Source organism: Pelophylax lessonae (assembly GCF_965119305.1).
Source record: "Pelophylax lessonae genome assembly, chromosome: 3".
Lineage (NCBI taxonomy): Eukaryota > Metazoa > Chordata > Amphibia > Anura > Ranidae > Pelophylax > Pelophylax lessonae.
This window is the reverse complement of record NC_138770.1, coordinates 175,598,478-175,611,799: the sequence shown is the minus strand read 5'-3', so window position 1 is coordinate 175,611,799 and position 13,322 is coordinate 175,598,478. Positions and strand designations below refer to the sequence as shown.

At 39.5% G+C, this 13,322-nt stretch overlaps 1 protein-coding gene across 3 annotated transcripts in view; it reads left to right on the top strand.

Moving 5' to 3' along the window:
- EPHB1 (EPH receptor B1) overlaps window positions 1-13,322 on the top strand; it is a 453,186-nt gene that overhangs the window by 376,726 nt on the left and 63,138 nt on the right. For all 3 annotated transcript variants that reach the window (XM_082252213.1, XM_082252214.1, XM_082252215.1), the window contains exons 10-12: window positions 3,077-3,199; window positions 5,466-5,713; window positions 11,694-11,909. In XM_082252213.1, coding sequence (XP_082108339.1) covers window positions 3,077-3,199; window positions 5,466-5,713; window positions 11,694-11,909 — 587 coding nt within the window. The remainder of the gene's footprint in view (window positions 1-3,076; window positions 3,200-5,465; window positions 5,714-11,693; window positions 11,910-13,322) is intronic.

Below are 13,322 nucleotides of genomic sequence, written 5' to 3'. Positions count from 1 at the left end.
CGAACTTGGGGAAAGACATGGATCTCAGAGAGAAGTGCCTTTCCATCTCACATTGGTAGTTGAGGTCTATAAACAGTTTTTAATGGGATTATCCTTTAAAGAAATACTTCTGTTTTAAACATATTTTGCACAATTCTCCTCTCCAACCTTTAAAATAGTTGTGATCATTTACCATACATCATCCTTCATTTCTTTACGTCACAGGCCCATTCTACCTTGGGCCTGTGCAGACATTTTCATGAGAACTTCCATCATGAATCTCATCTTATGGAAGATGTCAGGAAGACTAATTTAATCATACTATTTGTTCAATGTTAGAGAGAAGGGTGATATGTTTGGTATAGTTTATAGACCAAAGATAAACCCGTAGTAAAGGGTTAATGGAAAATTTGTAGCCAGTAGCGCTCCTGGCAATACGCATTTATTGCTGACAAAAGAGGGTAGAGATATATGCAAACATATAAAAAGAAATAATTATCCTTGTGAAAATTATCTTTTGATTATGCATATTTCTATAAACACGCTGAAAGGTGGCATTAAGAAAATAATAAAGATTTTGCATTATGTAAAGGTTCTTTCAGGCAGGAGAATTAAGTCGCCAGCCTTTTTTAGTGCGCCATTTGGGCATATAAATGCATCTCTTATTGCCCAATTTGTTTACAGCAGGCCTCTTAGCTGGAGAGAAGAGCCAGAAATTATGTCTGTCCTTTCCCCAGAAAGCTTCTTGGCTACAGTCAGGGTGAAAATTAATTAACCCGCTAAGATCAGAAAGATTAACCTCCTTTGCAATGTGTTGCTGTCATCTTAGGCTGTGAAAGAACAAATGATCGAGCTGATACGCAAATGCCAATGACTTCCTGGAAGCAGAACAGAGAACTCCAAATTGAATTTTTTTTTTCACAAAGTGCAGATTATCGACAACACTGAACAGAGAACCTGGGACGCAAGGAACAAACCTTCCTTTACCCCAGGACACAATGATGAAGTAGGAGGATAATGGAATGATGATTTCATTATCAAATGCAGATAAAGGCAGAATGGAGGATTGGTGAGTGATGAGGGATGAGAGAAAGGAACCAAGATTCCTGTAAAGAGAGAGGGAAGAGGAGCAGGAGGGGCCGAGAAAGCGTTGAGAGGTGAGTAAGGTGAGGAGGGGAAGAGACTGATGGCTGTATAGATATACGGGACTCACAAGGTAAGATAAACTGGTGGAGGGGGAGAGGGAGAAGATCTAGTGTCACAGCAATATCAAATCTTCATTTCCTCACATGCCAGACAAAGACTGGAGAAGATTTAATCATGTCCTCTGAAAGATTGTCAGATCCACAGAAATCATTTTTTTAGAGATGAGATAGGAAGAAGAACCTGCACAGTCAGTGTTCCAGTAAAAATAAGAAGTATTTGCTGCAATGGAACTGAAGATGTGATATATACCAAAAAATATATCTGTGGGTACATGCACATTTTTTTTTTTTTTTTATTATATGCCAGGAATTGGATAAATTACAAAAAAAAAACCCTTTTGAGCAGACTACTAATCTCTGTGAGCTCGTATTTGCAATTGTTCAATTGTTGTATAGGCATGAAACAATATAAATACTATATATATATTTTTATATATATATATATATATATATATATATATATATATATAAATCCCTTGCACCCATTTGAAGCTAGCAAAAGGAACCTATGTTTTAACAATTTATTAAATACAAATTGCACTAATTGAAAGATATAGTAGCAACTAAACTGAAAGTTTGCTTACCTAAACCTTACCTTCATATTGCCTAAAAATTAACCTTTTACCAGGTTGTGAACATTCAAATATATACATATTCATAACATGCCTTCCCTGACCTCTGTAACTGCAGCATTGTGGAGTAGTTCATACTCAAAGTTCACAACAGAAACTTTGAAAATAGGTTGTAGTTGGTTTCTGAATATCTTACTGCACCTGCATTGTGTTAACATTAAAAGGTCTATTTATCCCCAACCAGATCGGCTCATATGGATACCATTGCTTTACTTATTATGGACGTTAGTCCACGCTTATTCACAGTCCTCATACAAAATGTGTTAATTTATAAAATGTTTTTGATGTTTTGCTTGAAGCAATGTAACTTGTTTATGCGCTGCGTCGCATTCTCTTTTCCATTGTCACTATTTGAAGTTTTCATGTTTTGCCTATATTTCCTCAATAAAAACTTTTATGGAAAAAAAAAAAAAAAAGGGAAGCAGACTTCCAAGTCACTATCGCCAAGGTAGGTGAGCTAAGCTGTTGTGAATTTTGAGAATTAAGTACAGTACTCCAAAGGCCTTATACACATGGGCACTTAGCAGCTCCTGTGTGCTGAGGTGTAAAATCCCTGGTATTTTCTGGTGTCTGGGGAACCACACTTGCAACGCACAACTGCCAATAAATCGCATGAGCACGCAGAAGCTGCTAAGCACCACATGAGGCCTAATTTCTTCAGCTACAGAGATTAGTGAGCCTGCATTATAAAACCCATTTCTTTATATTTACAGATGTAAATGACTATATACCCAAAGCCTGGTTACAGGCTTACTTTAAGGTAAAAACAATATATTACCAGCCATGGCTCCCTTGTTCTAGGAAAGATGGTCTTATAGTCAGTACAGTCACATGTACTTGCTGTTACACTCTTTTACTAATTCAGGGTTATTCATGGCAGAGTTCATCCTGTCCATCCTACCAAGATCCTGGTATAATGGTGATGTATGCACATTAATGAATGTGCAAAGGAATATTTACATTTTATTTCTGTACATGGTAAGGTTTCCAGTATCCCTGGCTAAAGCTGGAGTCATCAGAAGTCTACCACAAAAACATTGTGCAGAGACTCAACAGATCCCTTTCAGAGTCAACAGTAATCATCTTAGTCTAGGACCATCCAGCATAAGAGGTCTTGGCAGGCAGCCACTCATGCAGTTTAATTTATGTTTATAACTGTGACAGCTCCTCTATGTAGCAGATAGTGATAGCAAAAACAGTACTAGAGAACTTATTACCAAAGAGCATCCAACTAACCTATCTGTGTTCTGTTGCTTTCAGGCTCTCCAGGAATGAAGATTTACATTGACCCCTTCACATATGAAGATCCCAACGAGGCTGTGAGGGAATTTGCTAAGGAGATTGATGTCTCCTTTGTGAAGATTGAAGAAGTTATTGGGGCAGGTGGGCATTAACTTTTCTGTGAACATTCAAGGACACTTATACAATTCATACCACCTATGGCAATGCTTACAACGTGTCATGGGGACAACCCTCACCAGCTTGTAATAGCAGCAATTTTTACTAAAATTTATGCCCTGTACACACGTGCAGATTGTCGGCCGAAAAGATTCGGTCGACGACCGATCGGCCGATTTTCGGCTTGTTAGTATGATGCTTCCGACAGCCGACAGCGCACTTTCGGCCGAAGAGAATCTGTCATGCAAGCATTAAAATTTTTGTATGCCGACACCAGAGCGGCCGATTGTTCGCCAGCCAATACAGAATTCGGCCGACAGACAGCAGATTTGCAAGACTGGCCATGCTCAGAAAAGAAAAAACACAGGGAAAGTTAACCATCACATGACATCACTTCTGCAGTCGGCTGTAGTCGGCGGACAAAATTCTTGTGCAGTCTTTTGCACTTTTCAACAGACACGACAGCCCGGGGACAAAAGACGGCCGATCGTTCGGCCGACGATCTGCACGTGTGTACAAGGCATTAGAGTACATCAAGGAAAATGCTTGGACACAGCATCCTTGTTTGCGCAGCATTCATATGTGCAGGAGGCCACGAAGTAGGGTCCTTATCTTGTCTGATATCTTACGCTTTTAAACATGCATTTTATAGGGATCATGCAAACAGCGGTGAAAAATTTAAAAATAATTTATTTTTTTGTATGTACAGATCTGAAAACAGGTGCATTGTCTTTTATGGACCAATGCACACAGCTGCTTAAGATTGGCAAACTTGTGCTGCATTCTTTCAGAAGCTGCTTGAGTCTTTGAGAAATTACCTGTATCCTAGCAACGAAAGGACGCTAGGCGTCTTCCTTGTAAATTAGCAACAAGGCCATTTATGCTGCACGCATGTAAATGTAGCTCAAACATCATATTCGCACAGCGCATAGATCACTTTTTCATTTAAGATCTTGCTGCCACCTTCTGCCAGCAAGATTCTGCATACTAGTTTCTGTGTTTTATATGGCCGTATGCATGTACCCATAAAATGTTTTATTACCTGTTTAAAATGTTTTGCAAATAAAACTTATTAAATTTTATTTTATCGGTTGTTGCTGTCATGACCCTTAGTAGATGGAAAATACTAGACTGACTAATAAGAAGCTTCTTTTCCTGCATTGACTACTCTTGTGTAACCAAAACTCCATACAGGTCCATATTTCGTAGGAATTAGGAGATAAATTCATTCAGCTGTGTATGTGTAATTTGATGTCCTGCTATTAAATCTTTCCACAGCATAGACTATTTAGGCTATACCCAGCATAGCAGTGAGTAATGCCTCGTACACACGCATCGATTATTGGCCGGGAATTTTCGGCCAACGTCCGATCGGCCGATTTTCGGCTTGTTAGTATGATGCTTTCGACAACCGACTCCGACTTTTCGGCCGAAAAAAATCTGGTATGCAGGCTATAAAATTTTTGTTGGCCGTCAACAGAACGGCCGATTTTCTGTCAGTCAGTACAGATTTCGGCAGACAAAAATCTGATGAGCAAGACTGGGCATGCTCAGAGAAGAAAAAACACACGGAAAGTAAACCAGCACATGACATCACTTCTGAAGTTGGTTTTTGTTGGCCGAGAAAATTCGTGTGCAGTCTAGAGCACATTTCAATCAACACAACAACACTGGACAAAAGATGGCCGAATGGTCGGCCGATAATCGTTGCGTGTGTACGAGGCATTCGTTTGGGAAGTTGCCTCAAACACACTGGCTGCATTTGGTGAAAGTTTGAGTTTAAACAAAAATGCTTTTTTTTTTAGAACCCCCACCAGCAATATTTTTCTCTGTGTTCCTGTTGTAAATTTTCTCTCACTTCCTGTCTGGTGAAACTATAGTCATTGTGACAGTGAAGGAAAATCTCTCCAACAGAATCCCAGATAGCAGTAAAAACCTAATTCCGTCCCTGCACCCCCTCAAAAAAGGTTTTAGATTAAACTGAATATGTTTGCACATAGGTACTTTTTTTTTTTACAAAGGTGAGTGTCCTAAATGCTTAAAAAGAAATATATTATTGGTATCAGTGGAAGAAAAGAAAATATAAACAAAGTGGAATTAATTGACAGCATGTAGGATCACCATTAAATATGGAGTAGCATGCCAGAGATCAAAAGGAATTTTTAGTTACCCTTCTGATCTCTGGTATCCTGTCTGATCAGACATCTGTTGTACATCAGTGCTTAGTGACATGCTTGTTTCTGGCCTACAGGAGAGTTTGGGGAGGTGTACAAGGGTCGTCTGAAGCTCCCTGGGAAGAGGGAAATCTATGTTGCTATCAAAACCCTTAAAGCTGGATATTCCGAAAAGCAAAGAAGGGATTTCCTGAGTGAAGCAAGCATTATGGGCCAGTTTGATCACCCCAACATCATCCGACTAGAAGGCGTGGTGACCAAGAGCCGACCTGTGATGATCATTACTGAATTCATGGAAAATGGTGCACTGGACTCTTTTCTACGGGTAAGCCACTCCTATTTACTGAATTCCCCAATTTAACTTCTGTTATTTGAAATCTGATTAGTTGCTATAGGTTACTGCGCTTTGCACATCATTGCTGTATAGCCTAGCAATAGAGTCTTGTGGGAAAGACTTATAAAAGCCTCAGTTTTAGACTGTAAAAAAGTGAGTGCCTCAGTGCAATGTATTAATACTGTTGACATTAGTTCTTCTACTGTCTGTTGAAAGCCTTGAATCAACACAAAGTAAAACCTTTTACTTTATGTTTTAACTTTTGTAATAGTACCAGTTTGTTTCAAAGCCCCCATGTATGTTACAGGGGTACCTACTCCTTAGCTCACCGACACTTGTTTGGAAGGGATTCCAAAGAAGTTGAAGAGTCTTCTCAACTCTGAAGATTAATGAAATGAAACCTGAATGCATGTGACACTTTATTCTGGTTTCACCGGGATATGTCAGGCCATTTTGGAGCGGCCCTTTAATAACTATCAGGGTTAGAAAGCCCTACACTTCATTGCATGATGGCTTCACTGGCTGATTTGTAAACTCAGACCAAAGAACAGTATCCACTCTTTCCATAACAACCCACAGGAATTAATCTGTTTTTTTCTAATGCTAATTACAAAATGAAGACTACTGGTTAATGTTCCTACCCTGAAATGAAGCATTACAGGGAGCTAAGAATTTGGAATATACCTTGCATAGCAAAACCCATAAGCCTCTGCAGTAAGAGAGATCACAAGAAGTATACACTGTTTCCCATTCTGGAGTCTTTGATTACTAACAATTAACATTTTTTGTAATAGGTGTAAAACCCTAATATATGCAGACAATGCCAGGACAAGGTCATCCAGTGCCCAGGGGAAAACTGCACCCCCCCCCCACCCTTCCCTTAGGGTTAGGGTCAGGGTGCCTCCATCCCTGCAATAAACCATTGCTCTCAGGGCAGCCATCCCTCCTGCCCACCCCTTGTCCTGGGCCCTGCATGCAGAGATATATTTGGTTTCATTACACTTAATAAGCTACAGTTTCATTTGGTATGGCATGCATGGGGATTTTTGCATAAACAACCTCTTTATTTTCTGTAGGCACATATGTCGCCATCTTCTTATTTGGAAATTAGAATGGGTTGTGCATTTTTTTTTTTTTTGTTTCTTTTAATAAAAGGTTTTGCTCAGACACACACAGACATATATACATAGTGATCATGCTTGTCCTATATTGATTAATTTGTCTGGAGACACTGCAGTGTGATTGTGAAGATTAAGTACCAGCCAAATGCTGGCTGCAGATGACCTAAAAAAATCTAATTTCAGCCTCCAGATAAAAATAGGGACATTAATTGGAGCCTTGGTTCCTCCTGAAAGTAGGTTATAGGATCCAGTCCTCGGGGGCCTCCTCTGTCTTAGAAGGAGCATAATACAGAGTAGAGCAGAGCCTGGATAACAGTCCACCTGTACAGAATACATAGGAGCCTGCATGTGCCAGGGGAGTCTCTCAAACGTATCACCTGCTTTCTACTCACTTGTGTTTCTGTCAGGATTTTTTGTTTATGTCGTCATGTTTTTCCCCAAGGCAATTTTTTTTTTTCATTACATTCTAAAGAGATTTTCCTGCTGGAATATTTCTGTCTATTGGAGTAATCGTGAAAGCACACATTGAACATATTACAATGTGGTAGCTTAACTGTTAGTATTCAGGCCTAGCTGCATTGGGGGCCTGGCTTTTGTTATCACCTTGATCCACTCCTAATGAAATCTACAAATCTATGGATTCTGTCTAAAAGGATTCTATTTAAAATTGAATTTGTGTGTATGCCACCCCCATCTTTTCTATACATTCTGTCTGAATAGAATTTGTATGTATGCCCACCCCAATCTTTTCCATAGATTCTATCTAAATGACATTTGTATGTATGACCACCCCCATCTTTTCCATAGATTCTATCTAAATGGAATTTGTATGTATGCGCAATCCCATCTTTAAATCTACAATTATAGTTGGATAATGGACTTTCACCCAGACTGGGCTTAGCTTGTGGCAGAGTCTTTATGAACTGTGTTCTAATTATAAATATTTAGAGGTTGATTTACTAAAAAAGCATAATTGAACAAGCTGAAGTTAAAAGCTGATTGGCTACCATGCACAGCTGCACCAGATTTTGCACTCTCCAATTTTAGTAATTCCACCCCATATTATACAATACATGCCAAGGCCAATGCTTTTTTGTGCAGTTGGTATTCACAATGGCATGAGTTGATATATATCATGTATTCTCCTTTCAAGCTTTTTAGATGTGGTTTAGAAGTCACATAGTTAAGGTAACTGTGTGGTCACTGCAGTAAAGTTGACCCCTGAAACCATTGCACAATGGGTGTATTACTGAGGAAAACATAAGGAAATTGGTTATCCCTCTTTGTGATGTGTGATGGTGTCAGTGGGCGATTTACTGGAAAGTTTGCCATGTTCGAAGCTAATCTAACATCTTGGACTTTTTGGAAAAGTGCAGTTTATTTCCTTCCAGCCTACCAACTTCATCAGTTAATCACTCTTGAATAGGCCTAACAACTAGCCATTCAGACTGCCTATCCCCGGATGACACAGAAAGTATCTACAGCTGAATGAATTATGAATGCATCTGACCAACAGTTAGGTTGGCTGACTATGTTAGCCATGTGTATGTGGCACAGAGACTGGTTTAGGCGCTCAGAGGTCAAAGGTCAAAGAGTTCATATAGATATAACCTGAAACAATGGCAGATAAAAGTGTTAATGTACACAGGTGGGGCAAAAATAGTTTGCACGGGGGGATTAAGAGTCCATGTGCAAATTTCTGAAAGTTCTTAGAGGCAATCCAAGGGTGATCCGCAGCTCAGGGTCAGCTCATTCAAACAGAGTGAAGTCAACTCTAAACGGATAAAGGAGGAGGGAAGAGCGCCACTTGAGTGCAAGATTATGATTTATTATGACATAAATACATAGTAACTTACTGACTTCAACCGAAGAAGGAGTGCGCATGCCCTGCCCGGGCCCTCACTCAGACTCCGAAACGCGTCTTGAAGCTCCCTCAGCCATCTTGCCAGTTTCCTGCTGCTGACGTCAGACGCCTTCCCCTTCCTTCCACGGCCGCATCTTTCTGATCGCCCAGACACACACAGCCAGCTGGTCTGGCGCACTGTACCTGAGATTTACCACCCCAGATCATTACAGCTTTACACACCAAAAATATTTAAGCTGACCTTCAGGGAAGTGGCTAAATACACAGATAAAATACAAATAAGAAAGCTATTTTACATGTAAATGGATTTATATTTTTTGTTCATCCAGTCCTAAGATTTACATGGCTCTGCAACACCACCCAGCCCTGTCTAGCATAGAAGGAGACCTGATTTTTCTCTACTGTAGTTAAGTAACACTTAGAGGTCTTGTAAATTCCCCAACCTGTGAGTGGATAGTGAAAAGAGAAGCAGGAGACTGATGAGCCCCTCTCTCTGTCAAGGGCCGTACACACTTACAATTTCTCTGCCTTCTCAGCGTTCATTACTGTTTTTAGTCGACAGTGCATAAATGTTCACGAAATTTCTCATCCGATTTTTCTTTTTTTTGGCACATTTGTTCCTAGACTTCCGGGTTGTCAGCAACTTCAGATCATGCGTGGTCTTTCGTATCCGATTTTTCACGGACGTACTGCATACACATTAGACGAAAATCATTCGTCTGGGGACAGACGAAGAAAATTTTGGTGTTTGTCCCTCTGTTTTTTTTCGTTGAAAATGTCGGCATCGGCTGCTGAAAGTTGTGTACACACTAGGCGAAAATCGGACGATTTCACATCGGGCGGGAATTTTCGGCAGATTTTCTACTAGTGTGTACCCCACTTCACTCTCATATCTCCTTCTATCAACATTTTACTTGCACTGCAGAACAACTGATAAGCTCCTGAAGCGAATAGATAGGGGGAGTTTCTGTATTAAAAAAAATATATACCGCGGTACTATCCCCAGAGAAAGCTAAACACAAGAGGCCCATACCTATCTTCCGTTTAGAGGAAAAGACAGGAGAAAAACAGGGGATTTTTAAGTACCCAACAACTAATATGCTACTTATGATTAAAAATATGATCCTTACATATATAAAAACAACATCAGTTTATTAGTACATCAAATGTTAAAACATTCTGCAGATAATCAATATAACAATGACATAATCAACCATATGTAGAATCTAAAAGAAGAAGTATCAGCACAACTATGTATAGATTTGCACACTAGTGACAAATCAAGCAAGTAAAATTAAGTAGGTGAAATTAATAATAATGATTAATCACTGCACATAAAAGGTAAGATAAATAAATAAAGTGATACAGCGCCACTAATCCCAATTAGGTGCAAGTAGCAAAAAAAAAATTGTGCAAAAGTGCCAAATAGGCTATTACAATCCAAATACAAGTGGTTACTAAATATATAAATATAAAAAAATGTGCAAATAGGTAAAAAACGAATAAACTGAATTAACAAGTATAAAGTGCTACCTCAATTCTAGTGTATGTTTTGCGTGACCACATCAAACAGATTGTGCAAATTAGCAAAAACAACACATATTAAATAAATGACATTAAAGTCCGTAAAACAGGAAAAAAAGTGCTCAGTGCTGGTCCAGTGGGCAACCATATATAAAGTCCACCCGAGATAAGGGGCTAAAATAAATACAATACAAATATAGATGGATATGGATCAGCGTGTTTCGCCCTATTTAGGGACTTCCTCAGGATCCACGTGCATGGAGTTACATACACTCATACAACATTGAGGATATAATCGATTATCTGTTTCAACACAGTATGGTCACAACCACGGAACATGCATTATATCCATTCCATCTAGATATTTAAAAAAAAAAAACAATAAAGATGGGCCGACGAATAGCCTATATTCTTCAGGGGGGGGAAGAAAAATGTTTTTCTTTCTCCGCTTTGCTGAGGGATTATTCCTATATTTTCACTTAGGTATGGACAGTCCTAGGTAGCCATCATTGAACCCAATATTTAAAAAAATATTTAGGTATCCAAAAGCATCCGAATGTGTTTACACCGACCATCCCATATCTTATGGAAGGAAGCAAGGAGCGACAGACCTCATATACCTGTAAGGACAAACACCGCACCTCTGAATCCACCAGCCACATCAATCCAAACTGATTAGCTCCCTGTGATATTTCTCACTATGACGGTCAGGGGATTGTAAAAGGCTGGTAGTCACATTCAGGAACTTACATTGCTCACACTCAAAAATACATTTATGGATGTTTTAGTAAATACAGAGTTGCATTCATTTGTGTATATTTGCTTGAAGTTTAGCTTTAGTAATTAAAAAACGAGTGTCTGGGGAAAGCACCGTGCAACAATTTTTCTCACATTTTTCTTGATCTATACATTGATGACAGCATGTTTATGTAATACATTATTGAATATGCTACACCACCCTCTTTCTTCCATCTGTTTTTCCACATAAACATAGCAGAGCGTCAGAGAACAAAGCAGTTACGTGTCCATGGTTTTACTGGATTATGTAATAATTTTATTTTTCTAATGATCTGCATTATCACTTTACTTTCTGCATCATTCATATTAGTACCCACCTTGTCCTGGCTCTCCCTCGTGTCCCCCAGTGAACACAGTGAGCGCAGCTTATTACATTTTGTGCACAGCTGTACAATAGCAGCTTCTGTGTGCTTAGCCTGCTTATTAGCTGAATGTACGGAATATAAAGTCCTTGGTGTTTTATGGTGCAGAAAGAAAGGTAATACCTGAGCCAGGATTTTTAGCACTGGGTTTACAGAACTTTTATATAGAGTAGTTGAAGTGGTTTTATTCAGAATAAATATAATTATCCTGTTCCAGAAAAACATTTTGCATTTTATTACCATACAAGATTAGGTTGTACATTCAATGATAATTATTTCATTTTTTTTTTAATCCTGTTTAGCAAAATGATGGGCAGTTTACAGTGATCCAGCTGGTAGGAATGCTCCGAGGTATTGCAGCTGGCATGAAGTATCTATCGGAAATGAATTATGTTCACAGAGACCTGGCAGCCAGGAACATCCTGGTGAATAGCAACCTGGTGTGCAAGGTGTCTGATTTTGGACTGTCTCGCTATCTGCAGGATGATACATCAGATCCAACATACACCAGCTCCTTGGTAAGATGATTTGTGCTTCTACAGAGCATTGATGGGGTTATTTAAAGGGTCAGTCTGCACAAATGAATTATTTTATGAGGGATGCTGTGGAGTTAAACCATATAATAATTTCATGTAGCTCTTGGGGGCTTCATTGGCAGGCATCCTTGATTAAATGCTTAAAGTACTGTAGAATTATGGGAAAAACGTTTTATTTATTTATTTTGAATAGACTTAGGGGGGTTATAACCCCCGTTGGTTTACTTTTGCAATCTGTGCCCCATTGCGGAGATTTACCTTCACTTCCTGTCCCATAGCCAAAACAAGAAGTATGAGGAAATCCCTAAAAAATTAAGGAAATCCCCTGGGGACCCCCCAGGACACCAGAACTAGTGTCTCCATTGAAAGATTCCCCCTCTATTACTTTTCTTGGAAAAAACCCAAAATGTGTGACTTTCTTTTACTTTCACTTTCAATGCTAATGCTAATGAATCTCCCTAATGGGGGTACAGACAGCAATAAAAACTGATAGGGGTTCTAATCTCTCTCCACTCTGTCCAAAACTCCGCTCTGTTTAAAATATATTATATAAATGTCCACCAGGGTAGTAATATATTACTTTAATTCATCCAATGTGGTCTGTGCAATGACTTATGACCTCCCTTCACTCCCGCACTCCCCAGAGAATATTGAACCTCTGCTGTATAGCACAAAAGTCAACCTCACTTGTTGATATCACCCTCCTGGGTTACTTCAATGTCCTTGGTCTCTCTGTATCTGTGTTTCAGATCTTCCTTCAATCCCCACTGGTCTGCACAACACCACACACAAATAATTGGCACCCTAAGGCTACATTCACACGTTTTTTTACCGCGATTTTACAGCGATTTTTACCACGATTTACAGGCGTTTTTACAGGCGTTTTTTGTGCAGGCGTTTTTAGATTGAATAGAGACCAATGGAAAACGCCTGTAATCTGCCCAAAAAGAAGCTCATGTACTTTTCTGAGCGTTGGGCGTTTTGCTCACAGCGTCAAAACGCTCAGATGTGAACAGGGGCCATTGAAATTAATAGGATTTGTCTTGTTGGGTGTTTTGAGAGCTGATCCTAGAGCAGAAAAACTCCCCAAAAATGCCCCAAAACGCCTACATGTGAACGGAGCCTAAGATAGCAGCAGGGGGACTGAAAGGGAGAATAAACCATGAATGGTCTGGTGACAGGATCTTTTTAACGGTATGAAACAGATCTGCTTCAGGCTTGTCCACTCTTGCTGGGTGCAAGTGCAACTCATCACTGCCCACTTATACCTCTAATTATGTGGATGACTGCATACAGCTATGTTGTTGGTATCTTTATTAAATCCCAAAAGTTGGCATACATGATCCAACAAGGAACAAATCCTCTTACGTATTTCATGCTGTCTGGCGCTCAGTC